The following is a 27,907-nucleotide window of genomic DNA, read 5'->3' on the forward strand; positions in this document are numbered from 1 at the left end:
AATTGTAAGGTTATGTTTCATCTCCGAAATTTTTCAGAAAAAAAAAAAATTTCAGTCAATAAATTATTTTTATATATTATTTTAAACTTATTTTACTTATTTTTATATATATTATTTTTAATTAATTTTAATTATATTTAATTTTCTTTTATGTGTTGTATGATAAAACAAAACATATGAAGGTAACTTTGTTTTAACAATATATTTTTTTTCTTTCCTTGTTACTCTCTTGAACAAACCATAACTAAATGCATCAATGCTTAAGCAGACAGGCCCATGGCCCAAGATAACGGGTCTAGCCCACAATGGAGGGGGCGTGGTGAAATCGGGGCAGGTCGACTTGAGTTTTGGATTAAAGCATGTTAATTGCCTGGTTCATTTTCGTCACATTATGACTCGACTCCGTCCGCCCCCTCCTGCAAATTCCTCCCTTTAACTCACCCTACTCGCCCTCTTCTTCTCACTGATTTCAGTGCCAACCCTCCCTTCTACTTGGTTCGTTTTCTATTCTTCTATACCTGAGATTTCCTATGATTTCATCTGTTTTATGTTTTTATTGTCATAAATTTATCGCTGGTAATATGTTAATTTGCTTTGTTTTTATTACTGGATTCAATTGGTGTTATTCTTTGAGGTTTCTGGCTTTAATAAGTTTCTGGGTTTGGTCGGTAGCACGAAACCCTACTTGGGTTGATTTTATTTTTATTTTTTACCTAAATTTTGATTGGGAAGGTTGAGTTTGATAAGGGCGGGTTTCTTGTTTTCTCGGATTGAAACTGGGGGGTTTTGTTTGGTTTTTTTTCACCTTACATAACGGACGGTTTTTAGATGTTTCTGAGTTTTGATGCATCTTTTTTGATATTCTGATTTTAAATTTTGATTAAGGTTTCTGGAGAATTTTGGTATTGGTTATGAATGTAGGTGCTTTCTCCTTTCTTTTCTTATTTATTTATTTATTTAGGGGGGTGGGCGCAGGAGATTCTTGACATATTTTGTGATTTTGGTACATTTCTTTTGTTGATTTAGAATTTGTTTTTGAACAAGGATACATGTTTTTTTTTTTTTTTTGAAGATTTGCGATATATATGGGCTTGTGTATATGTATGTATTTGAATTGAGATGCAAGCTTTTGAGTTTCATGATATGGGTTTTGAGTTAGGATGAATATTTTCTAAGATGGAGGATATAAGTTTTGAGGTTATAAATGGGTCATGAGCAGATATGTGACATATTTAATTGAAGTAGCTGACTGTTTTCTGAGATTGAGGATACAAGTCTAGATGCCCTCTTTTCTGTTGAGATTATGATATAGCTTTTTGTTGAGACTTGTAATTATGAAGATTTATGATGTGGAATTTCAGCTAGATTGAAAAAAGTTATATTTCTTTTGAATTAAATTCCATACTTATAGTGGATTATGACATGGATTTTGAATTTAGATGTATCTTGTGATTTGAGTTTGTAGCATTAGATGAAAAGATGAGTTCCTTTTCCATCACACGAAAAAAGACGCCTTTCCAGAAGCACAGAGAGGAGGAAGAGGCAAAGAAAAAAGTAACTTTCCATAGACTGCCTTAAATTGATTTTGTTTTTCCGAAAAGGAGATTTGTTAGTCATCTTAATAGATTTGTGTTATGATAGAGAGCTGAGGATGAAACTGCTCGATTATATGCCGAATTCGTGGAGTCATTTCAAGGGGATAACGCGCCAGGGTCAAAGACTTTTGTTCGAGGGGGGACAATCAATCCTAATGAGAGAGTGAAGACAGAGTCTGAAGGTTAGTATGGTTAAGGAACTATGTATTTTCCTTGCTTTCAATTATTAATTTTTTACAAAGTATTCTTGTTATGTTTTAGTCTTGTTTTTGTTTCATACTATGGATATATGAATAATTTTTTCATTATGGGGATCCGTTAATAAAAATATGGACCTTTTTATTCATTCGCAAATGGCAGGTGAAAAGTCGAAAGATGGGGTATCTGTTCCAAAGAAGGGAAGTAGGTAAATGAATGCTTTTGATTAACCATGTAATTATGCTCATTCGATTAGGCATCGTATGTGGGAAGATTATATGGTGATGTTATCCTTGGATCCCATTTGTACTGTTTCAGGGTTTGCTAGTCTCAGAAAATTGAGCTAGTTGCTTAGTTTTTGTTATTTTAGCTGTTACACTGGACCAGATGTACTTTTGGTGTTTAGCTGTTTGTATTGTAGACAAAGAAAATGATTGTTAATGCATATCTTGGAAAAAAACAAGCTTAGGTGGTATTCTAAAACCATTTCAATTGCTTTATTCTTTAAATTTTTTTTTTCCTTTCATGCATCTTCTTTGTATCTTTTTTTGTCTTTTTTTGATGGGCAAAAGAGAACATATATTACATTTTTAATAGGCAAAAATGTCAGAATTTCATCTTTGATGCATTGTTTCTCTAGCATTCTTATGAATTTGAATCCATCTGGGCCATGAGTGATCAGTTGTTTGTGATGGATGATTGTTTGTTCAGATATATGCAGGGATGGTCACCCTGAGAATATAGTGTTGTATACTACTTTGAGGTTATTCACTGACACTCCTAACAAATGAGCACCAATTCATGGAGAGAATAAAAATGAAATAGAGTTCTTTGCTGTTGTTGAAAGCTCATATTCTAGATTGTTGTCCATTATGATGTCATATCACTCATATTGGTATACTTCATTAGATGATTGGCATTTTCAGTGCAGTCTGCAAAAATTTGTTTCTCAATTGCTAGCTGATATTTTTCAACAAAGGAAAAAAAAAACTCTAAATAGTGTTCACAGTTTGCAATTTGATGAAGATTTAGAAGCCTAGAAGGTACAATGCCAAAGCTGTAATTCTTCTTTCTTTCTTTGATAATGTTACAGATGGAAATGTTAAACTGCATTTCTGATGGCAATATATTTATTTTTATCAATTACATCTTAGGCTATTGGGTTAATCTTCAGTTCCCTCATATATACAGTTCTATGCATTTAAAATTTGGAATTACATCCATAATTATTGTCATTGTAAACATTGCGCAAGCTGAACAGCCATCAGTTAAATTTCTTATTGAACAAATAAGGGAAACAAAAAGAGCCTCTAGGTTTAGTAAATTGGTGATTGGTTGTGGAAATGCCACAGAATGCTGAATGCAGGATCTCCAAATTTACATTGTATTCTCTAGGCACAAAAACCTTGCTCTTTGAGAGAAGATTGCCCATGCCAGTGTGCCTTCTGCAATTTACCTTTTAGCAAGAAATGAAAGAGAAAAAGGTTTTATTTTTATTTTTCAATGCAGATTTTTATAAATTGTTATTCTCACAGTAGAAAGGGTGAGACCTGAACTTAATGTTTGTTGAGCACTTCAAGTTGTGAATTCAAGATGTGTAGGGATTCATTTGTCACCATTATAAATGCACATGAACACTTTTTCAATGAAAACCTTGAGGGTTCTCTGACTCTGTTAATATCTCATTTCGTTAGATGAATTACCCTCAATGATTCTAGAGAAGCCATTGGATTGAGGTCAAACTGCTGGGAACTTATTTTTTTAAATTTGCTACTCTGGCAGATAATGATTTTGGCGTTTATATGTTTATTTATTTTGGGCCATATCAGGACTTCTTTGAAATGCATGTTCTTCTTGTATTGAACATTCGCACGATATTCCATAAAAGTTGATTTTTTCTTTTTATACATAAGGAAATTATATTAAAAGAATGCTAAATGTATGCAATTTATCTTCACATAAGAGTTATAATAAAGCATAGGATGGGGCAGGTTTTACAGGGTGGGAGGATGTTTGTATGACAAATCTTGGGTAAGACGGAGTTCAATTAAAAAATATTATGGGAAATATGTTTCATTTTGTAGTTAATCATGAAAAGCATCAATTAAACCTAGTACTCTTTGCAATTCTCATGTGTAAAGGAATAAATCTAGCAAGAATCTTAGGAACAGTATTTGAAATGATCTACATAATAGCCATTACAGGAAAAGGCAATTGCTTCCCCTTGTCTCATATTTCTAGAAAACCTAGGAGACTCTGGAGAAATACCATTGAATATCAAGTATCTACAATTTGCGGGTGAGGAATAATTACTGCATCTCTAGAGGAAACTATGAAATAACTTGTTACATCTTTCCTCAGAAGCAACCTTGAAAGGACCTCATTAATGAACATAAATATAACCAAAAAAAGGAGGGAAAGCAGGATCCTGCTGTCTTAAAGCTCCTACAACTCTTAACAAACTACTTAATAAAAGAGAAAAGGCCCTGAATAAGATGTAACCATCCTACTAGCCAAAATCTTAATTGTTGTAGCCTGATATGATTTTAGGGACATAACATTCACAAATAATCCTTGGAACTCTGGTCCTTAATTCGTAAATCCAACCATTGGTTAAATGATTTAATTTTCTCTCTTTATGCCCATCAAATATATATATATAGGCTCTATTTATATATTGGAAACTGAAAATATTATTAATCTAAGAGAGAAAAATTTCTACATATTATATCCTTAATGTAGACTGGCACTAGTAAACAGGTATACAGGAAACTAAAACTATTTTTAGTTGAAGGGGAAGAAAGTGCAATGAAGGGTGAGAAATTCTTCTAGTAGAGATGGCAAGAGTAAATAAACATTAAAAAACAAAAAGCCAAGAATTGGTAGACCGAGCCATACAACCCAGAAGCGGGATAAAATTCGCTCAGTAGCCTGACCTTGGAAGAAGGTTGCACTTGGCAAGCTCTCTATCTCTCTCTCTCTCTCTTTTCTCTTCTTTGAAGCTAACTGTCTTTTGACTATTTTATTATTTTTACATGGAAATGAACTTACAACGTGTTCATTTCCCGCCCCATCCCTTACCACCTGAGCCCAGTCTCAGGGATCTCATGCTCCTCTTGGAAACCTTGTCTGCTGCCAAATTAGATGATCCAACCTTTCTCATTGTGAAGCTCTTCATACCCTCAAAAAATTGTTCTACTCCATCTTAACCAAATGCACCAAATCAAGCTAAGAGGAGCAAACCTCCAAAACCTTCTTGGTTTCTTCCAACAAAGCTCTCATGAGTCCAACAGCTCCAGGAACAACTGGGAAAGCACCCAAGCAACTCCAAACAAAGAGAACAGCATGGTCTGCAAACTCTTAGCTAAACTGTAATATTGTAAGCATATGATTTGCTGAGTTCTCATCCTGTTTACAAGGCAAAACTAGTTAGCAAAAGGCTATTTCTTTATCATAAGCTGATTTGTAGTAACAATTTTCTTCCATACCACCTACCGACCAAAGAACATCACTTGTTGGAAGACAAAGGGACTCAAATCTTTTAGCATGATAAGAACAGGATCTTCTTGGGCTTAGAGAACTGTATAATAATTGAAGTGAGACTGCCATCCTTCCCTAACCTCTGAACCAACTTGTCCAGGCAATCATTCCCCAAAGCCATTGACTGAATTCAGTGAAGAAAATCCTGCATCATCTGAACTTCTATTCCAACTTGAAGATTAGCTACCCAAGCATTCCTTAGTGAAGCTATTCTACAAATCCAGGAAAAAGACACATAATGAGCTTTTGCAACACTACATTTCGAACTAGAACTGAGTTTAATAATTGATTTGTCATGATTGGCTGAAGTTCTTGTACAAGCCTGAAAGCTTCTCACCTTTCCTGATTGTTTTCCGAAGACTGACCCCATAACCTTCCCTTCCCTCCTTAGAAGCCCAAACCCTTTCTAACTTCCCAAATTTGCCTGGAATACCCCTCCACAAATTCTCCTGCTCCACCACAATCCTCCAAACTGTCTGATATCAAAATCCACATTGCCTTTTTCTAGGAAAACCAAAGGATCACAAGTGTAGGCATGAATTAAATTGGTAGGCTTGGAAGGATGCTTTTGATCAATATAAATCTATCCTTTTGAGTAGGTATAGCCTCTTTCCAATAGGCGAGCCTCTTATGGAATCTTTTGCAATGGAGTCCTGCATGGAACAGACTTAAACATGCACTCAGAACATATTCCAAGTAAGTGGTAGGAAGCTTTCCCACCCTATGTGGCTATGGCCAAGAATCGAGACCAATAAATCCACATTCTCCACATCCCCCACTAGGATGAGCTCTTAAGACTTGAGGTCACCTAAAGCAAATAAGACTTGGTTTGCTTTTCTATTTCTTCTTTTATTTTTTATATATTGTCTAGGGTAATATTTAGTAGCATGGAAGAAGAATAAAATTTTTCACTGCAGGTATGTTCCATCTTTCATACCACCTCCTTTGGCAGCCAAGGGAAAAGAACCTGATAAGAAGGTCAGTATGCTTGTTAAGTTGGTGGCCTTTTTTTGTTTCTGTGCCCAGGTTGATTCTTAAACCTTTTCCTTTACAACTTGCAGAAGGAGGAGGAGAAGCCGAAGGAGAGAGAGAAGGGGAAGTCACGCAACATAGATCATTTTATGGAGGAGCTGAAGCATGAGCAAGAGATGAGGGAGAGACGAAATCAAGAACGGGATCAATGGCGTGATGGACGCCATAATGATAGTTCTGCTGTGAGTATCTTAGATTAACTTGGTTTTACTAATTTGTAGTAGACAAGTTGAATTTTATCAGCAATACTTGTACCTGATTGTAGTTGTGTGCGCTATAATAAGACTAGATTCTATACTTAACATATGGGGCCCTCACATACCATTATGCACATGTACAAGCATGCATTACATCATATGCATACAGATTTCTGAATTTTTTGATACTGAATTCTTTGGGATAATTTAGAAAGAGGCGTGCGTGTGCGCGCACACACACACACATATATATATGTATGCATATATAGTTATGTTTCTGTTGTCTTTCTGCATCTTGCATTTGTGATGTTTGTACATTTGAGTATCCTTTTTAATAAGGTTATTCTTTCTCAGCCGCCTAGCAGATTTGATGAGCTGCCTGATGACTTTGATCCGAGTGGAAAGCTTCCTGGATCATTTGATGATGGCGATCCACAAACTACTAATCTCTATGTTGGAAATCTCTCACCACAGGTTGCATTCCTAATTTTTGGATGCTCAATTCTCTGTTATTCTTTTACTCTTTAATGCTCTTTGCACCTGAAACCAACAAAATATAATCTGTTTTTATTTTTTATAGGTGGATGAGAATTTCCTTTTGCGTACTTTTGGAAGATTTGGTCCTATCGCTAGTGTGAAAATAATGTGGCCTAGGACAGAAGAGGAACGGAGGCGACAAAGAAATTGTGGCTTTGTTGCTTTCATGAACAGAGCTGACGGTCAGGCTGCTAAGGACGAAATGCAAGGTTTTATTTTTTTAGTTGTTTGATTTACCAATTATTCAGTTGACATACTCATAATTATATTCATCTGAGTCATTTTGTATGTTTCTAAGTTCCCATATTCCTCGTCAGGGAATTATAATGGTTATGTTTTGTAGAAAATAATTACATCCTTGACGAAGTTTTATTATGATTTGCATTTTACAAATAGTTTGCATTTCATCCGAGTATCATGAACATTATCACTTCTCCATGATCCTAATTTTCTAAAACAAATTCTTCTTGGAAAGTGGGAATACACTCCCTATAAATATATGATTGGAGCCCTCTTTGCTCGAGATCTATTTTGAAGTGCCTAAACATTACCTTTAAAGGATGCTGCTGGAAAGCATGCCACATAAAACTGAAGCTTACAACTTTATCATGTTTATGCATATTAGCTTGGTGGAAGGTGCATTTAATTCCTAAATTTTTGCAATAGTTTTAAACAAAGATTGAGGAAAGTGATTTTTTAAGGAGCTGTCCGAGGTGCATAATGATTTTGTGGAGGACAAAGAAATTTTGGATGTGGGGTTGAGTGCAAATGAATGTTTTGACTGTAGGAGGATTAGAGGTAGGTAGGGGGTTTTATTGGAATGATGAATAAAACTAGACATCAAAAAAGTGTATGATTATGTGATTAAGGTTTCTCTCTTCCCTTATTAAAGGTTGTAAGGGATTTGGAGAAAAATGGATTGAGAGGATTGTTTCATGTAGACCTCTATCTTTGTTTCTACTTGTGATGATTGTGAAGACCTTCTGTAGATTGATGAACAGAGTAGTTGAGTACAAAATTCAAAATATGGGGCACGAGTTCTTTTCAAATCTCTTCCGGTGCCCATAGGTTTGTTGTTTCCTTGTGGATCTAAGGTCAACTATTGGGATGTTTTTGCTATGTTCTCTTTGAGGTGGTATTGGGCTTGTTTGGAAATGGGGAGAAAAGTGAGATCACCTCAATGAGGGTAGTGGAGAGTGTGGAAGACTTAGTGGAGAGCTGAGTTAAGTGGGCTCATATCATTGCCATTAGGCCATTTTATTTGAGTTTACCTTGGGGTAACCCCTATAAAGCAAGAGCAGTTTTGGACCTATAGTCATCAAGAGGATATAGTATCCCATATACTATGTCTACTTATTTTATCCCAGGTTCAGTTAAAAAGATTGGAAAAGCTTCACTAGCACTTTGGTAAGGAGTTAGGGGAGGAGAAGACTCATTGGGTAAACTGGATGGGGGCCTGTTGGTTGAAAATGAGGAATGGGCTGGTTAGTAGGAACTTATTGGGGATTGAATACGACATTGTTAGGTAAATTGATTTTGGATTTTGCAGATGGGGACACTAGTGGAGAATGGGGCAGGTGCTAAGTACCCCAAAGGAGTGGGGAATGGCATTCTGGGATGGTGAGAGGTTCTTGTGGGGTGGGGAGTTGGGAAAGGGATTAATAGAGGGTGAGGAGAGTTCATAGGTATATGCATTTGCGATGTATTTCTCGGTGATTAGTCTATGATCTTGTTGTAGCTGGATACTTTCACATCAATATCTATGTTTGCATGTACTTCCTTTTACTGAGGCTTGCAATTGAGAAAAGGGATTGAGGTGAATTTTATGTTCCAGGGGTAGTTGTTTATGAGTATGAGTTGAAGATTGGATGGGGTAAGTCTGTTTCTCTTCCATCACAAGCACTACCTGCTCCCCCACCAGGTCACATGGCCATCAGGAGTAAGGAGGTGAGTTATTGTATCATCTTTTAAAATCTTAAATTTGAGTTCTGCTTATTGTTTTCTTGCATTTTTCTTATTATCTAATACCGGAGGCATAAAGATTAATTTTCCTCCTACAAGGAGGATTTGATCTGCATGGCTTCATTCAGTATTTCCTTCCCATGAATACTGAATTTAAGAAGTCCTGCTTCCTCGTTTATGTTATGATTTTGAAGCATATATTATTTTTTGATTGACAGGGAGCGACAGTAATCTTGTCTGGTCCATCAGGTCCACCAGTCACTTCTGTTCCAAATCAAAATTCTGAGCTGGTAGGTTAATTCGACTAAATCTTGTTATTATTTATCTAGTGTCATAGATTACACTATTCAATTCCCCATCGCTCATGAAAATCAAATTCCATTTTTTACCCTTTTTTTTTTCTCCAAGGATAAGAATGGATCTACATATTATGTGTTATGTTTTGTCAGTATATAAGACATTTACTGGCCAGCCTGAGTTGCTTCAATTTTTTATATGTATTTGGCCATCACACGTTCAGTAGTCTTCCACCTTCTCTTGCATTTGATATAGGGCAACACCCTGAAATGAATAAAATTGCCTCTAATTAAATTGGGCAGGCTAGAGGTCAATCTTGATTAGAAATATTGTTTTATAAGTTTAGAATGGAGAAATTAAGACATGGTGGGCTAAAAGATGATCATTGAAAGAATCTGTGTAAGATAAACAATAATAAGAGAGAGAGGTTGGGTGTTTCACTTCACTAATGATAGCCATATTTCTTGACCTAGAGTTTGTGGAAGCTTACCACCAGAATGTATGGTGTTTCACTCCATAAGGTAATGAGGCCACACCGTCTGAAAATGAAAAATTACAGGCCTAAGGGGTTTCAGTGAAGGGGTTGCTTGAGGGTAAGTATTCTATTGCTAAGGACAAAGCTAGTTAGTTAGCATTGAACTTCAAAGCTAAGCGGCTAAGTTTCTAGAAGGGGTCAAATCATTATAAATTTCTCTCATCTGCCCTGAATTTGAAAATTATAGAGATGTTGGTGGTCCAACAGGTGCTCTGACTTAGGAACAAAAGGTCCCAGGTTCAAGTTCTGGGCTTTCCTGATGCCTTGTTCTTGAGAAAGGATTCTGTAGCCCTGGTTCTCCTAATCCTGTGAAGTCAGCCTAGCGGGTTTCTGAATTATGAAAAGAAGTATAAAGATACCTTTTTTCTATTATCAAAATTTATGGCTAATTGAGCTCTAATCAGTTACATGCTAAATCAGAACTGGTTTCTTTCTCTCTTTACAGTTTTAGGTGTTATGCTGCTCCCTCCTCATAATTACTAATTTTTTTTTTTATTTTAAAAAAAAGGTTATTTTGGTCCACTTTTCATTCTGTTATTTAGCTTGACTAGAAACTTTTAATTGGGCTATGTATAGGAACGTGATAAAAATGGTATTTACTCATTCAGGATTAGTCATTTTAACTCTGGATTATTTTATTTTATTTTGACCAGAAACAAACATTTTATTATCAGGGATTAAGTAAATATAAAGGAACATGAGAAATTCTTCCTCCAATCACAACCACTACATAATTCTGATTAAAAGCAGGAAAAAGACTATCTACTCTAGATATTGTTGGGAATGCATATCTAAAAATCATTACAAATATGAACTCAAAGCTTGGGGGGAGAAAATCTCCTAAAAAAAAAAAAACTAATTGGCTCCCCGTTTTGCTAACATATTTTCCACATGGTTAGCTGCCCAAGGAATCAGCAAAATGAACACCCCAACTCTATAATAATATAAAAAACTCGGTGTAGCCATCTATCAAACCTCCACAGGCTTCTCTCTTTATCTTCCCAAGATAGGACTACTATAGAATTCCTCTCTACTGGAAGGTTGAATAAGACCTAGCTTTTAGCTAGCTTTAGACCTTCCAACAATGCTAATAGCTCCACCTCAATGGCAGAACCCACTCCAGCATTCTTAGAGAATGCTCTCACTAATGTTTCATGATGATCCGTTAAGTGTTCCTCTAATTCCCAATTGTCTTAGGTTACCCAAGGAGCATCCATTAAAATTCTACTTAACGCTACCATTGGAGGAGACATCCATGTCAAGAGTATCTCCTCAACTAACCTTGTAGATCTACTTAATAGGTTTCAGTCTAGCAATATAATTGCTCAAAGGGGTGCTCACAAATGGTGCACTAGCTGACACCTGGAGAGAAAAGGAGAAATAGATTAAAGCTCACATTACCTCCAAAATACTCTATTTGCCCTAAAAGATTCTCGCATTCCTCTCTGGCCATATAGTCCAAATTAATGTGAGAATAGCAACACCCCACAATGACTTCCCTCTAGGAAGACCTCCAGAACACTGATAAGTAATAGTTAGCATCTCCTCTACTCTCCTCGGTGGAATACAAGCAATCTCGCAAATCCAAACAACCTATTTCATAATGTCAATGTTGCTGAGCAATGTAAAAAAAGACGATCCACTAATTCTTCACTCCTCTTACACATGGCACACCATTCTCACCTAAGGGATTTGTGAGTTCTCTTCTGCAACAAGTCATTAGAATTAACCTTTATAGTTGCCACTAACCATACAAAGGCCTTGACTTTGAGTGAGGCTTTAGATTTCCAAATGAAGTTTGCAAGAGGAAAGGATTGAAGTGTATTCATGTTAGTTATCAAAAAAAAATTGCTTGATTCCTCTTCTTTTGCAATCCCCTTCATGCTAGTCTTCCCAGTTCACACTTTTGTGTCCAATGATTTATTAAAAAGGGCTGCTGAAGTAGATTCCTCTTCTTCACCATGACTTTTCATGCTAGTTAGCTAATAATTGCTTGATTCTCTTTGGGAAGACTCAAGAATCCAGAAATGGAGAGAAACAATGATCTCCCAAGCCAAAGAACCATGAACCAAAAGATGATCCACACGCTTCCTATTTTATTCCTGATAACTGGTTAAGACTGACAAATTTTGCCCTGTTTGATGTCTGTATGAAAAGTGACTTCAATGGGAATTTTGGAATACCAAATTTCTTTTGCAGGGAAGACTGCAACTCCATATCTCACCAGCTCCTCTTTGGACTTATTGGAGAATATTTTTCCTTTTTTCTTAAAGAAAAAAAAAAAAAAATCCGAATTGCATCTTTAGAGAAAAATAACATCATCCTCACTCATGCCTACCTCCAACTGAATACATGCCAGAAGAGACACAACCTCCTCCAGTTCTCAATCCTTAAACTCTAGTAACTAAACCTCAGAGGTAATAACCACCCAGGGCCTCTTGGGCTCAGTAATATGGGCTGCATGAATATTCTTGCACATGGACTTGCCTGCATTCATTTTCAAGGAACCAACAAATATGTCTTGATTGGATTATATCTATGTTGTTTGGATACTTTTTCATACTTATGGTTGGTACTTTCCTCTTTTTGCAAATGATTGATTATATCTCTGAAAAATGAAATGCATGCATAGAAATTGTGTTTTCTCTATACGGATGAAAGGATTTTGTGTACCAGGAGGGCCATTTTAGTGGCATAATATTACTGCTGATCTTTTGGTGGCACTGCTTCCAGCCTTTAAGTCCTGTCTTCCACCAGCTTAAGGTCTAAGTCCATGTAGTCCGAGGGCTAGTTTGCCTAAGAATCACATGTTCAATTTAAAACCAATCACACTGTTCAGAAATTTAATAATTATATATATAGCCTAAATTTGCTTATAATTTCCACTCTTTAGTTTTATAGATTTGATTTTTTTCTTTCTTAATTTGAACGTGTTGCTGGTGACATGTGAATGCATAGGTTCTCACTCCAAATGTCCCTGATATAATGGTTTCTCCTCCTGAGGATGATCATCTCCATCATGTGATCGACACAATGGCTCTATACGTTCTGGATGGAGGATGTGCTTTTGAACAAGCCATAATGGAGAGAGGTCGAGGAAATCCTCTTTTTAACTTCTTGTTTGAGCTTGGATCGAAGGAACACACTTACTATGTTTGGAGGCTCTATTCATTTGCTCAGGTAGATCATGTTATATGCCTAAATTACTTGCATCACTTACCTTTGCATTAACACAAGAAGTTTCAGTCATTATAAAACTACATTGTTTGCATTTACAATGATTGGTGTTATTTGACATTATTATTATAGATTGAAAAGCCATCAGTACTTTGTTAGTTTTGTCAATGGTGTACAGTATTTTAATATTGAAACTGAAATAAAGAATCAAGAATTTTTATTGTAATAATGTTTAATGCATTGTCTTTTAATTTTGAAAAATAACTGAATAATACCACTGTGATTGTAACCTCACTGTTTTCCTTTATAACAACTTTGTCACAATTAGCAACCATCTCAATGATGTTGTAAGAGTAATTTTCTGAAATGTAGTCTTAGGGGGCATGTGACACAACTGAAACCCTATTTAAACTGGTCTAATGGTACCACTTTTTCATTGATAACTATTAAATCTTTTTCAGTTTTCCTCTTGTAAAGGTTCTGGAGATTTCTGTTTATGCATTCTATCAATGTGGAACAAGATCACTGATTATTTTTTATGCCTCTCTAAATGCAGGGTGATACTCTTCAAAGGTGGAGAACTGAGCCTTTCATCATGATAACTGGCAGTGGAAGGTAATGTGTGCCCACTAGTTCCTATTTTAGTGCTTGGACTAGCCTAATTATTTCATAAGATCCATATTATCCTTGATAAGTTGGTCTAGTGGACTCTTGATATGATGCATTTCTTTATTCCATTTGTATATCCAGATGGATGCCACCCCCTCTTCCTACGGTCAGAAGCCCAGAGCATGAGAAGGAGTCTGGTACCACATTTGCAGCAGGAAGAAGCAGGGTACATATATATACATACATATATGCATACATACATACATACGTATATATATATATATTCCAATTTCTATGGTGGTCCTGTTATACCCTGTTTGGAAATCTCTCATTTAGAGAACTTGTCAAATTTTATGATTAAACCCCCTTTTTTCTGTTAACTTGCACAGCGTGTGGAGCTGGAACGGACATTGACCGATCCACAGAGGGATGAATTTGAGGATATGTTGCGTGCTTTGACATTAGAAAGGAGTCAGATAAAGGAAGCTATGGGTTTTGCTTTAGATAATGCTGATGCAGCTGGAGAGGTAATGCATGATGTTGTAGCATCTTCTTATATAGTCTTTTTAAACCACTTGCCTTTACAAATGGTGCTGCAGAGGTCATGGATATGGTGCTTAACCCAGCTCCTGTTATGGATATAAATAAATTTAATCTCACATTTATCATCAAGTTTATATCATAACATGTCATTTGTTGTTACACAATTTTATTGCTGTGGCATTGCCAAATGACACTCTGATAGTGCTGACCTTCAGTTTGGACAAAATATGGCCTACCTCAATTATATAGCAAACAAAAAACCCAAAGAAGAGCAACTGATTTCTGATATATTTTTGCATTTCCTTTTAAATTATTTTTTTAGAATTCTGTTACCAACTGAAAGAAAGAGAAAAAAAAATCTTTTGAATACTTTAAATGCTTATATAGTTCTCTCTTGCATTGCAGATAGTTGAGGTTCTCACAGAATCTTTAACACTTAAAGAAACACCTATACCAACTAAAGTTGCAAGGCTCATGCTTGTCTCTGATGTTCTTCACAATAGCAGTGCTCCAGTAAAGAATGCATCTGCATACCGTACCAAATTTGAAGCAACCTTACCTGACATAATGGAGAGTTTTAATGACTTGTATCGTAGTGTAACAGGAAGGATTACTGCTGAGGCCCTTAAGGTGAGCCATACATAAAATTCTTGTTTAACTTTCAGCCCGCCTCTTCTTTTCTTATATTTAGTTTCTATTCTGAATGCGCTTCTTAACTGGAATTCTCCAGGAACGAGTTATGAAGGTTCTTCAAGTCTGGGCAGACTGGTTCCTATTTTCAGATGCATATGTCAATGGATTGCGGGCTACTTTTCTTCGATCCGGGAACTCTGGAGTGACACCTTTTCATTCTATATGTGGTGATGCACCAGAAATAGAAAAGAAAACTAGCTCAGAAGATACTGGTGAAGGAGGCAAGTCCAATCAAGATGCTGCGCTAGCAATGGGCAAAGGAGCAGCAATGAAGGAACTATTAAGTCTTCCAATTGCTGAATTGGAAAGACGTTGCAGGCATAATGGGTTATCTCTTGTTGGTGGTAGAGAAATAATGGTTGCAAGATTGCTTAGTCTAGAAGAGGCTGAAAAACAAAGGGGATATGATTTAGATGATGATTTGAAATATGCACAGAGCCATTCAAACTCAGGTAGATACCCAAGTAGCAGGAAGGAAATTGGTGTTGAAACAGAGTCTGTTGGATTATCGGGATGGAATCGTTATGGTGAAGATGAGATACAGTCACAAGGAAAAGGGTCTGTGCCTTTGGCCCCAACAATTCCCATACCACAGCCTGAGCTAAAAGCCTTTACAAATAAAGGGAAAACTGATCCTGTTTTGCCTGCCTCTAAGTGGGCCCGAGAGGATGATGACAGTGATGATGAACAAAAGAGAAGTGCTAGGGGTCTGGGGTTAAGCTACTCTTCTTCTGGAAGCGAGAATGCAGGTGATGGTCCTAGCAAGGCTGATGAGATGGAATTTGCAACTGAATCAAGCATCCCCTCTCAACCAGACAGTGGAATGATGAATGAAGAGCATAGGTTGTAATGAACTTGCAGCATTATTCAAATTTCTTAGTTTTATTCTTTTACAGGATGGTGATTTCTGGGCGCATCCTGCAAATGAATCACTTTATTTTGCCTCAGAGTATTGAAAGTACCTAACTCTTTCTTTGCAGCATTTAACTGGTTCTTCTTTGTTTCTTGAATTGGATTACCTTTTTCTAATTACAATATTTGAGATCTTTCGAGTTTTTAAGCTTATTTTTGAAGTTGATTCATTTTTCTTTTGTTGGGGGTTTAGGATTGTGTGGAAGGTAAAGGTTATGTCTATGCTTTCAAATACCATGCAACGATGATTTCTTTTGCCTACATTGTCCTTTGTAGCTTCTGTAGGTTGGTATGTTCTTATTGTGCTTGTGATATGCAGACAAAAGTTGAGGCGTCTAGAGGTTGCTTTAATAGAATACCGTGAGTCTCTTGAAGAACGGGGGATCAAAAGCTCTGAGGAAATCGAGAGAAAAGTTGCAATCCATCGGAAACGGCTACAGTCCGAATATGGATTATCAGATAGTAATGAAGATGTCTCATGGAATAGTAAGTGCTTATTTTGCAAGTGATGAAAATATCCTTGGTTATAAAATAATTATACCAGTTTTATGATTTCCATGTTCTAGTTTTTTTTTCCTTATGCTGGCTAGTTTCAGGCTTATTATTTACAGTCTACATATTTTCTATATGACATAGTTCTTGCCCTAGCTCTCAGGACTAGTTTGACAATTGACCTCAAGAAAGTTTCATTCCTAGCTTGAACTCGGAAATGGTTTAAAACCAGTGCATTCAAAATAGTTCTGAAATTTGATTGAAGATATTGTTTGTATGATATGAGTGATGATGTTTCTACAACATCATTGACCTTCAGTTATTGACTACAAATCTCAGCCCTTTGCTGCACTTTTGCTTCTCCTTCAGCCTCAATACTATCCAATTTCAACTAGCATGAGAGAATGAACATGGAACTGAAGATGTTGACTCTATCTAAGACTCGATCTCTCACTCATGGAGCTAGGTTCTCCTAGAGTAATGGGGGGTAAGTGCTGGTTCAGGGAGGATTTGAAATCCTATGATATATCAAAGGAGACAATTAAAGGTAAGGAAGTTGGTCTGCTTGTGGTAAGGAGTCGATGTTTTTCCTTGTGGATTAGATTTGGTGAGAGAGGCCTTGCTTTGCTGTTGGAGGGGGTTGAACTTTGCTGTGGTAGTTCATCTAGAAAGTCTTTTAGTATGGAGTGGAAAGAAAGGGGGTAGAGTTTTTAAGCTAGAGCTTTTTTGGTAGAAGGGAAGAGCTTCTCCTTAATCTTTTTAGAAGGAAGGGGTGCTCCAGGGAGATGGAAGACCTCGGCAAGCAAACTAAAGAGTATCAGTGTTGCTCCAGTGCCTAGGCTTGTGAAGGAGCCCCAGGGAGATGGTTGTCTTCTAAGGGAGTGTGCAAATGATTCCCCTTGTAAAGGTGTTTCTTATGTAGATGTGGTTTTCAGAGGCAAGGGGGATTTGGGTGAGGCAGTTTGGATCCAGGGTGGGAGGGAGGAGTTAAAGAGGAAGCATTGCTTGGTGTGTAGGTTGGGAGATTTTGTAGTTGGGGTTCTAGAGTTGGGCTCGCTAAAATCTTGGGCCAGATTTGACTAGAGGTTGAATGGCAATCTTTATGTGGTGTTGTTGGGAGCCACCTCATTTTGTTTGATTTTGAGATTGATTTTGAAGCCAAAAGAGAGTGGTGTTTGGGTGTTTGCACTTTTGAAGGAAAGAGATTGCAACTGGAGTGATGTGACTAATTGAACTACCTTTATACTTATGGGGTAAGGACTTTTTTAAGAGGGTGGGTGATGCTTGTGGAGGTTTTGTAGTTGTGGATGTGGATACAACAAAGAGACGCCATTTATGACAGGCTAGAATTCTAGTCAACTCCAACGAAAGGAGGGTCCTCGGGATCTTGCATGTGGTGGTAGGGTCTTTAGTCTTCGTCATTCAATTATGGTGGGAGATCCCACCATGGGTGTCAGTGGTTGTTTTGAAGGAGGGTTGTAGGGTGACGGAGGTGAGGGATCATTAGGAGGGGAGGCCATGTGCGGAGTGGAGTGTGGGGGTTGAGGTTGGGAAGCGTGCAAAAAGTTTGGAGCAACCCAAGGTGCTTTTGCGTGCTACCTGTGTTTTAGATGGCGTAGGTTTTTCTACCTGCAATAGAGCTTTGGAGGCTGGTGTTCAGGTTGAAGGGATGGTCTCTAGGCCTCCTTTTTTGGCTCGTGTTGGACCAATGGGCTAAACAAGTCTTCCTCCTACCAGCCGTGAGATGGAAGGCCCTATGTACTTTAGGCCTTGCTCTTTGTCTAGTGACCTAGACCAGCCTCCTACCTTGGGTCATTCCTTTTTGGTTGAAGAGAGCCCTTGTGCCTCATGTCAAGCTATTACTATTAAGGGCCCAGGTGATCTTGTTGTGGGAGCCCAAAATTTCCTTTAAGAGGCTTCCTACGCTGTTTGGTGAAGGATGCTTTGTCCAAAAGCTTCCCCTAGAACTTTGCTGCTTGATGGCTACTTAGATCACTGATGAAAGAGTGTCATCTGCAAATATTGCTCTCTTTGGTGAAGTGGAAGGTTTTACTAGTAAGCCTTGTCTTTTAGTTTGTCATTGTGGGGTGGGATTTCCCCTTCTTCTCTTTTCAAAGACAAGGGTGTATCGATGGATCTAACTAAGAGTGCTCCTTTATGGAAGAAGTAGGTCAAGTGCTTTTCTCTAGAAAGCGAGGAAGGTGGTTGTGGGCCTGGGCGGATGTTTCCAATGAGGATTTGGTAGTGGATGTTCCAAAAAATTCTTACAAAGATGATGGGTATGCAGTCTATGATTTGTGTGGTTAGGAGGAATGATGTATATCTTATGTAACCATTGGTGAACATACCATGGCTAAGTGAAGAGGAGGATTGACAACGGACTAGCATCTTCTGAACTCGTGTTGCTTGCCAAGGGAGACTATGTACTTTGATTGTTGATGGAGATAGTTGTTCCAATCTAGCTTCAGAGGAGCTTGTTGAGAAGCTTAATCTAAAGACAGAAGATCATCCAAATCCCTATTAAATAGCATGGGTAAATGACATATATATTTTGGTGAGTTCTCATTATCTAGTGATATTTAATTTCAGTAATAATTTTGAGTTATCAATATGATGTGATGTTTTGCCGATGAAAGTTGCCCATATTGTGCTTGGAAGACCGTGACTTTTTAATGAAAGGGTCGAACATGATGAATATGATAGCACTTGCACACTTGTGCGCAATGGGCGTAAGAAGATCCTCTATCCAATGAAGGAAATTCCACCACTTAAGCAACCAGAAGAAAAAATAGTACCCTTGAAACTAGAGGAGCCATCAAATACTCCTATTAAAAAACAAGTTGATGTTTTTAGGAAGGAGGAAGAAATCATCAATGATGAATCTAGGATGCAAGAGGTGATGGAATTGATTCTAGATTACCAATAGAAGAGCTCAAAGAAGTTGTAGAAGGTTCAGAAGAACCGATGCTTGACTTCCCAAGGCAAAACATTATCTTGAGTGGTGACAAACATGAAGAATCTATTGAAATTTCTTTTGAATATAGAGAATTCAAAAATCTTATTTTTCCACAAGACAATTTACAAGAAGAGTGTAAGAAGCAACTTTCGACTAGCTTGTTGATGACATATAATTATTTTGAGAACTATCAACTTGTTTTACAACATTGGAAAGCTTTCTGAAGTTTGGTAATTGTCTTGCATGAAATTGAACAAATTGAAGAGATCTTGATGTCTTGTCTTACCATATTAAGAGTCAACGAAGAAAGAAAGGGTGGAAGGCATTGCTCGGGATTTCAATTGACCGTGGAAAATCACTAAAACTCGAGGTCGAGTATTTTTCCAAGTTAGGGGGAATTGATGAAGATGATGAATCTCTAAGATATACATCAAGAAAGGGGATTTGTATTAGTTGGAATTAAAGTAGGATTAACATTTGTTTTGAGTCAAATTAGGATTAATTAATTAGGTTATAAGATAATGAGAATTAGAGTCATAATAGATTATTAGAATCCTAATAAACTTTTGATGTTATAATAAGAATTAGAATCATAATAGGTTATTAGAATCTTAGTAGACTTTGGATTTTTTTAGAAAAACCTATAAATAAGGTTAATTGATGTAAATCAAAGAATGAATTGAATGATATTAATAATATTATGTTTTTTTATTGCAAGTATTGCAATCCTCAATGGTGAGATTCCATTGATTTTCTTTTAGGTGAGACTCTTAGAAGATCTTAGTAAGACTCAAGGTTTCCATGTTTTTCTTCATCGTTTCTTCTCTCTCTATTTTTTTTTGTATTTTATTTTTCCTCTACCATAAACTTTATTCCTTGTTACTTATCAAAAAAAAAAAACAAAACCTTATTCCTTGTTCCTCTCCTTACATCTTAAAAATAAAAACCCTTACCCACCTACTTTGAGTGTTGGCAACCATCTTAGGGTTGTCTTACATCTAGGGAGCTCCAGGAAAGGATAACCCCAGTAAGGACATGCTAAGGGTTGGGAGTTTTTCCTCTTTTAGGAAATTTGTCTCCTCCAATGAGCATTTGGGATTGTATGTGGATGGTTTTGAGAAGGAGGTTGCCTCCCTATTGAGGAAGTTAGAAGCCATAAAGGGTCGTACAAGGGGGGCCTCAGGTAGTAAAAGGAGGCCTTTTTCTACATCTCGTTTTGATAGGGATCTTCGGAGTTAAAGAGCTCAGTTAATTACATTCAATCAAGCGGAAAAGAGGAGTTGGAAGAGTGGATGGAAAGTGGTTTTTGAGCGTTCAGGCTAGAGTTGTGAAGAGTGGTTTGAAGGTTGGGTCAGGACTAGGCTATGTTTATTTAGATGTTAACAGCTTTGGTTTGGCTGCAAGTTGGTTGCCCTCTGTTTTTCTAGAACTTTTGCATGTGGTTTGTTTCTCTTTTTCCCATGCTTTCCTTTTAGTGGGTTTTGTATACTCCATGTGTACTTGGTGCGCCTTTTCCAAGCACTTTTTAATATATTTTGCTTTTTATCTATAAAAAAGAAAATCATTGACCTTCATTGAAGAATATAATTTAGTATTGAACTTCAATGATCGCCTACTACTTAATAGAGTAAATTCAATTTTTTTTTATATTTAATACCCTTAGACCCAATTTGGACCATGAATTCGGAGGTTGAAATTGGAATTGGAAGGTATGTTTTCAATTCTTTATTTTAGGGGCCCACCTGAATCACATTGCCATTGCATATGCTAATTTTGCTGAATTGTGTAGTTAAAATGCACCTCTTATAAATCTTCTGGTGGCTTGGTTGATTCTATGCAATTCCAATCAGAAGACAACCTCCAACCATAACTCTCTCTCTCCTTTTCAACTAATCTACCCTTCTTTTCAGCTCTCAAAACCTAGTTTCAAACTTTTAAATTTATTATCATTCATATCTCTCTTCATTTGTGATAAGAGTTTGATTGTCACTCTCAGATTAAACTCTCTATATCCTATATACCTTGATGCATCATTTCTGTTAGGCATTGTTGGTATTATTATTATTATTATTATTTATTTATTTTTTCCTTATATTCAAAAAATTAATAGAAAAGTGAAATTAGAAGGGAAACTATCTTCAATAAAAAGGGAATTAGATGGGACATCTAGTAACCCCTTCTTTTGACTTTGTGGTGGGTGATGGAAAGAAGGTGAGGTTTTGGAAAGACAAGTGGTGTGGAACCACCCCTTTGTGCGAGGCTTTCCCTTATTTTCTCTAGCAACTTCCAAAGAGGCTTGGGTAAATGAAGTTTGGACAGCCGCGGGGGAAAGGGGGGGAAGTTGGAGTCCTTGTTTCAATAGACCTTTCAATGATTGGGAGTTGGAAGAAGTGGAAAGGTTGTTTTGTTGCTTAGATGGGAAGAAGGTTAGTGTGGATGAGGAGGATAGGGTGAGGTGGATGGATTCAAATGATGGGGTTTTTTTCGGTAAAATCTTTGTATAGGGCTTTGCAGCCGGTTTCTCTTGCTTCTTTCCCTTCGAAGATTATTTGGAACTCTTCTGTGCAGCCCAAATTAAGTTTCTTTGCTTGGGAGGCTTCATGGGGAAGAGTTCTGACCTTGGACCGTTTCCAAAAGAGAGGTTGGGCTTTGGCTAATAGATGCTTTCTGTGCCAAATATGTGAGGAGTCGATTGATCACCTCCTCTTTCATTGTGAAAAAATAAGGGAAGTGTGGATGTTGCTCCTTTCTTTATTTGGAGTATCTTGGGTGTTTCTTTTTTCAGTAAAGGAAACCCTTTTAGGGTGGAGGGACTCTTTTGTGGGTAAGAAGAGGAAGGTGGTGTGGCAAGTGGGACCGTTATGCTTGTTTTGGGTCATTTGGAAGGCAAGGAATAGAATTGCTTTTGAAGATAGCGTGTTGTCCATCCAAAGGCTAAAAGCTTCTTTTGTATATTTACTTTGGTTGGAAACCAAATTGTGGATAAAAGATGGTCCTTCGACCTTAATAGATTTTGTAGATTGGGTGGGTTCGCGATGAGGGAGAAGGTTTTTTGTTTTTTCTTTATTGTTTTGGGACCTTTTGTAAGGGGGTGGGTGTCTCTATACTGTAATTCTGTGGGTCGCTATTTTAGCACCTCTTTGCAGTACAATTATTTTGCGTATTGATAAAAAAAAATAAAAAGGGAATTAGAAGGATTAGAATTTCTTTTATATGTATATAGGCAAATTAGGACAAATTTATTAGAATAAGCACCTAACACAAAGGGGGGTGCAACCCATGTACACGAACAATTTTTTTTTTTTATAAGTAAATAAGCAAATATATTAAAAGCGCAAAGAACAACACACCAAGTATACACAAAGTTTACAAAGAGCACCAAAAAGTAGGTGAAAGGATTACACAACAAACCACTACCCAAGCCATACAATGCTAACAAGGAACATAGGCCTGCCTCCCCAAGCCACACCCTGGCTCACAAACCCTGAAACCTAAGTAAAAACAAGGGAACCAACAACTATGAAGACTTGACACAAGAAGAAGGAACCCTCTCCACCTCCTGTCCTCACACCTTAACCCTAGCCTAGCCTGGACACTTTGAAACCAAACCCAACACTTCATGCTTCTCCCCTTGCCGCTTGAAATATTATAACTAACAGGGCAATCCAACTTTTGTAGTTACCTTTCAAAATGAGAAGTAGGGGAAGGCTTCTAAAACTTGATCCCTCCACTCTGCGACCCTTTCGAGCTTCCAATTTTCTCAATAGGGAGTCAACTTCCTTTTCAAACCTTTCCACATGCAGACCTAAGTACTTGTTGAAGGAGATGAACTTCTTGAAAGCCAAATCGGCGCAATTCCTGTCGGACTCCACTTCCTTCCCCTTCATCAAGTTTGTCTATAGGCAGCCCTTTCTTGGGTCAATCTCATCATCGCACGAGACTGGGTCCACATTCTTATCAATGGAAGAAAGAATCGCTAGTAAATCCTTTCTGAGAGATAGAAATGCAGGCCCACAACCCTCAGCATCACTCTCTCCTGGAGACCCCTCAATCTGCTTCCTATGAGGGTTAGGGCTATTTACCCTCGCCAACAAAACACCCTTGTCCTTGAGAGAAGAAGAAGAAATCCGAAGACAAAGCCAAACCAGCAAAGCCATTCAGTTCAACCAAAAGGGCAACATCAGCTAAAGGCGACCCAGATGCAACACTGAGAGTCATCAACATGATGCAGGGATCAGGCGGAACCATGCCATTACCAGACAGCACGAAGGCCTTTTTAAACAACTGCTAGCTCCAGTAGATGGGCCCCCCTCAGAAAAGGCCTGTCCCAAAACCTGGAAGCCCAGGGTCCACAGCGGGCTGGCCCAAAGAACAAGGGGCCAAAGCAGCTTGAGGCCGACTAGATCCAACCAGCTTAACATCTCCCTCTTCCAGGCCTGAAGAAAAACGCTGGCTTGAAACACTGTCCAATGACCCAGAATGGGCCATAAAGGAGTGCCCAATGGCCAGCTTCTCACCTGCTCCTCTAGCCTCCAACACACTGCTGCATAAAGAGGGCTTTGAAACTTTCAAAGCATGGTCACCACACAAAGTAGTGCCTATTGACACCGCCTGAGAGAAAACACGGCTCCTAATGCCAACCCCCACTCTCCTAGCCCTGCATGGACTAGCCTCACAATCATCCCTGACCTTAAGCTCTCTGCAACCCTCTGTTGTGAAATTTGTCATCAGCCTTGGAGAAGACTCCCACCATAACTGAACAGGGTAGGCTAAAGACCCTACTGCCACTTGTAAGAGCCTAGGCACCCTCTTCCCATTGGAGCAAACCAAGATTCTGGTCCTCTGAACGTGTCGTCTCTCTACTGTCGGCACATCCACACCCACCCTCCACAGGCATCAACCCATGTACAAAAGCAATGCAGTCAGCCCACACCTCTTTTGGTACAGAAGAATAAAGTTTTTAGGAGCATATCCTTCACCATCAAATAGGATCTCCCTGTACCATCAAATGTTTACTAATATGCTCCTTCCATGTGATCCAGAACAGACGTAGAGGGATCAGCTTTCAAATCATCTTGCTTTGATTTTCACAAAGGAGTCATGCTAGATGAGGAAACATTCTTAACTGAGTGACGGAAAATCCAAGTCATCGAACAAAGAGAACACAAAGGACCATGGACCCGAAGTCCAACTACAATGAATCTGCTATCAACAGATTTAAAATCTACATCGCAAAGACAACATTAACCATACTCCAACCTCCTCTCATTAGTTGGTTAATAGTTAGAATCTTTTCTCATGCAGCTTTCTACACAAAAAAGAAAAAACCTACCTTGGAAGGCACATTGGAGTCAGCAGCTTAGCAGGGATAAAAAAAAGACCACCAATGCCAATCTAACATGGATTAATCAAAGAATTCCCTCAACCCGAGCGGATGTGCGATGTGCCTGGAAACTCGGGATCGTAAATGGATTCGGGTACCATTCTAATCACCTCTTTCATGATCTTTTCTATAGGTAGAACCACTGTGAGCGGTCTAAACTTCGACCCTTATTTCTGTCTTCATATTGTAAAGGGGAGCAAAGCCCGTTTTTTGCTCCCTCTATTGATAGATCAAGGGCCCTCCTGCCGTCGTCGTTTCAGTGACTCATAGGGCTTCCCTCAGCTCAGTCTTTTTGGTTCTTGAGAATGGTCGCCACCTCTCCCAGGACCGGAATGATTATCCCTGCCCGATGGGTCTACATCCATCCCTGAATGTCGTCGGGTACTGTTCACTTCCCCGCCATTCTTGTAACCGTCACCTGTAATCCGCGCAGGTGTGTCTACTCCCCCTTGAGTGGACGAGAAAGAAAGGATTTCTCGGAGCAACCCCCCAGGTTCCAAACCCAGGAGTCAACTTTCCCGTATGAGCATTCGGTACATGTATCAGTCCGTGGAAGAGTGAAAGGGTCACCACTACTGAGGATCTCCCCCCTAATCTTAGATAGGTCGTCTGAGGGTTCGCCGCGGTTCATTGCTGTGCTTACACACTAGGCTACCCTTCTCCGAAAGCTCCGCGGGACCACCTACCACTAGTCTCCGGCCGGAGGGGTTTATTGCACAAAAACGCCGGGACGCAGGCTCCCGAAGAGGGAAGCCCAACGAATGTCAGATGCAAGGCCCCGCACCTCATTAAGATCATATTGGCATACTCCCCCCCCCCCCCCCCCCTCCCCCAAAAAAAATAGAGCAGACCCCATTGAAGACGGGAGTGAGGTACAACAAGGTTTTTATTCCACCGCCCTTCTCACGGAGCCGTACGTGGACGTTACCGCTCATACAGCTCCCAGCCAGCAAGCAGTTAGCCTTCCTCTACAAGGAATGGAAGTGTGGATGAATCGACATCAAATAGAGGAATTAGGTTTTTCTTTTCAGCAATAACATGATAAGAGCATCTCTTTCACAAAAACCTACAGACCCCCCCCCCCCTATCCTGCCACTTCAGCACCTTGTGATCTTTGAGAAGATCATTACGAACCCTCTCCTAGAATGTTTTGGTAGATTCCGAAAATTCCATGGTGGATCAGGACGAGAATGAATCCGGGAATCCAGGACATTTCTTTTTAAGAACCAAAAAGATATGTGCTGGAAGAAGAGAAATAAGATAACAAATGCCAGGTGTAAATGTACTTTTACTATTAACACATATGGCTCCTTTGAATTGACCTGGTGGGAGGGAGCAGTTACAGTTTCCTAAGGTTTAATTCCAAGTTGTGGTTAAACCAAATTTGCATCTTCTATTAATTGGTTGAGTTGGGACTGAATAATATGTTTTTTCCCCTATAATTTAAGGCTATGCTTTTATGAAATTGTCTTTATAAGAATGTCACCATGCTACTAGATGATGCTGTTGTTATAAGTGGTAACCTAAAGCGCAGGATGCTCTGTTTCAACTAAGTAGAGTGTTGGTAAATCATGCAAGCTGGTTGGATGTGTGGGATCATCATACCTGCTAGCTTAGCTATGCAGTGGAAGGGAAGGACCCCTTCTTTTTTGTTTTCCATGTCTAACCCAAAGAAAATGAGGAAACTCTTGGATGATGCGTCCTTAACCTATTTTGGTTGTAAGATTGAAAACCTATTCAAGACTGTTTTTCTTTCACATTCAAAGTTTCAATTACTGCAACATTTCTCTTGTTTTTAACACATTCTGCTCAAGTAATTTGTGTAGCTGTTCTTCTTAGGAATTTACATGCATACTCACATACACATGTTTTCTTTTTGCATTCACATGCAGGGGCATATATTGCTGCTTAAGACTGTTTTCCTTTCACATTTGAATCTCCAATTACTGCAACACATGTGTTCTTTTTTAATATCATTATCATATCATTGCCTAAGAATGGCACGCCCATAATAGTTTGTGTGATTTGGGAATGGATTTTGTGAAGATTAACTTTTTCACTTATCGATAATTTTTATAAGATGACATGAACTATCTTAGTATCTCTAACTTAACTTGTAGGAAGTGCCATCCCAGAACTTGACACCATTTGCCATTTCAGAGTAGTCCATCATGGGAATTGGAAATAATTTAAGAAATCCCTTGATTATTTGTTCTTGCTCAACATTACTGGTATTTGCAGGGTGCATTATTATACTCTGGAAAAATATGATTGTGCTCTTCATCAAAATGTGTGCCTTAGTTACTCTTATTATCATATGTGATTTAAAAGATTGAAGATCTTGGTATAACAAATCTCAACTTTCTTAAAGAACCTCATATGTAATCTCTCTTGGTCTTGCCTTTGTATAGGTAGTTTTTATTTTCAGCATGTCCTGAAGAAAATTCTTCCATGGTTGCAAAAAGTTCAGCATTAGTGTACATTTTGAATGATTTTATTTATTTTACAAAACCCTGAAACAGAGCGGTCATCTGCAGAGAGAAGGGACAGACGAGATGATTCTCGCGAGACTACAAGAAAGCGACACCGCAGCCGGAGTCAAAGTGAGGATGGGGACCGGGAGAGGCACCGTGATAGATCTCATGATCCAGAAAGCGAAAAGGGAAGGGATCGAGAACGTGATCGTGAGAAGAGTGGAAGCAGAGAGAGGGAAGATCATGACAGGGATAGAGGTAGAGAGAGAGAGAGGGATAGGAGAAGAAGGGTGAAATGAGCTTGCTGGATGGATCATGGCATATGCATCAAAGTAGCATCTACTCTCCTCAATGAAGAAATGAGGGGGGAGGTTCAGAATATCAATGGATTCGCTTATTTTCCATTTGTATTGGTTTTGGGGGTGGTTTGATTATGAAGAGAAATCTATATTGATCAGTTTTAAGATGGATTTAGGTTAGCCTGCCCAGGAAATTATCTGGCTTTTTTTTAACAATGTATGGAGAAATCTGTCTAGTGTTTCAACCATATTTGTGGTCGCATCTCTTTCTTTGAATTCTCTAAACATCTTGCTTGCATTCAGGTGGCTAATTTTGATTAAATCATATGCCTTTCTGGATTCATAATATACAGGCTTGACAACTCCTAACAATGTAAGAAGAGTTGATAAATCAGTTGCCTGGCAACCGTTCAATGATCTATTGGACTCTTGGATTTTGATTAAATTCATTTATTTCATAGTCCAGAATCTTAAAA

General features: G+C 38.3%; 2 protein-coding genes across 5 annotated transcripts; both read left to right on the forward strand.

The window, feature by feature from the left end:
- The first annotated feature begins 378 nt into the window (after window positions 1–378).
- Window positions 379–27,779, forward strand: LOC117912252 (protein RRC1). Of its 4 annotated transcripts, none has more exons than XM_034826767.1 (18): window positions 379–495; window positions 1,440–1,554; window positions 1,642–1,777; window positions 1,956–2,001; window positions 6,251–6,311; window positions 6,395–6,547; window positions 6,917–7,036; window positions 7,143–7,308; window positions 8,934–9,046; window positions 9,280–9,351; window positions 12,852–13,073; window positions 13,627–13,685; window positions 13,821–13,905; window positions 14,069–14,206; window positions 14,628–14,852; window positions 14,953–15,758; window positions 16,147–16,313; window positions 27,181–27,779. In XM_034826767.1, the coding sequence occupies exons 2-18, from the start codon at window positions 1,480–1,482 to the stop codon at window positions 27,429–27,431; spliced, it is 2,895 nt and encodes a 964-aa protein (XP_034682658.1). In that variant the 5' UTR covers window positions 379–495; window positions 1,440–1,479; the 3' UTR covers window positions 27,432–27,779. The 4 variants fall into 4 exon arrangements, with proteins under 4 accessions (XP_034682658.1, XP_034682657.1, XP_034682659.1 ...); XM_034826766.1 differs by having other exon boundaries at window positions 1,466–1,554; XM_034826768.1 differs by having other exon boundaries at window positions 1,466–1,554; window positions 27,196–27,779.
- Window positions 20,183–27,172, forward strand: LOC117912255. Its single transcript, XM_034826776.1, is given in 6 exon segments — window positions 20,183–25,191; window positions 25,259–25,379; window positions 25,382–25,467; window positions 25,469–25,545; window positions 25,547–25,612; window positions 25,614–27,172. Coding segments are annotated over 6 exon segments (594 nt in total). The 5' UTR covers window positions 20,183–25,029; the 3' UTR covers window positions 25,696–27,172.
- Window positions 27,780–27,907: the final 128 nt, after the last annotated feature.

This window comes from Vitis riparia, chromosome 4 (genome assembly GCF_004353265.1).
Source record: "Vitis riparia cultivar Riparia Gloire de Montpellier isolate 1030 chromosome 4, EGFV_Vit.rip_1.0, whole genome shotgun sequence".
Classification (NCBI taxonomy): domain Eukaryota; kingdom Viridiplantae; phylum Streptophyta; class Magnoliopsida; order Vitales; family Vitaceae; genus Vitis; species Vitis riparia.

Bases quoted from the DNA above. Each gene is read 5' to 3' on its own strand.
- LOC117912252 (XM_034826767.1), top strand. From the start codon at position 1,480: ATGAGTTCCTTTTCCATCACACGAAAAAAGACGCCTTTCCAGAAGCAC. The intron at 1,778-1,955 runs GTTAGTATGGTT...CGCAAATGGCAG, and splicing joins AGTGAAGACAGAGTCTGAAG to GTGAAAAGTCGAAAGATGGG. The intron at 13,074-13,626 runs GTAGATCATGTT...CTCTAAATGCAG, and splicing joins GGCTCTATTCATTTGCTCAG to GGTGATACTCTTCAAAGGTG.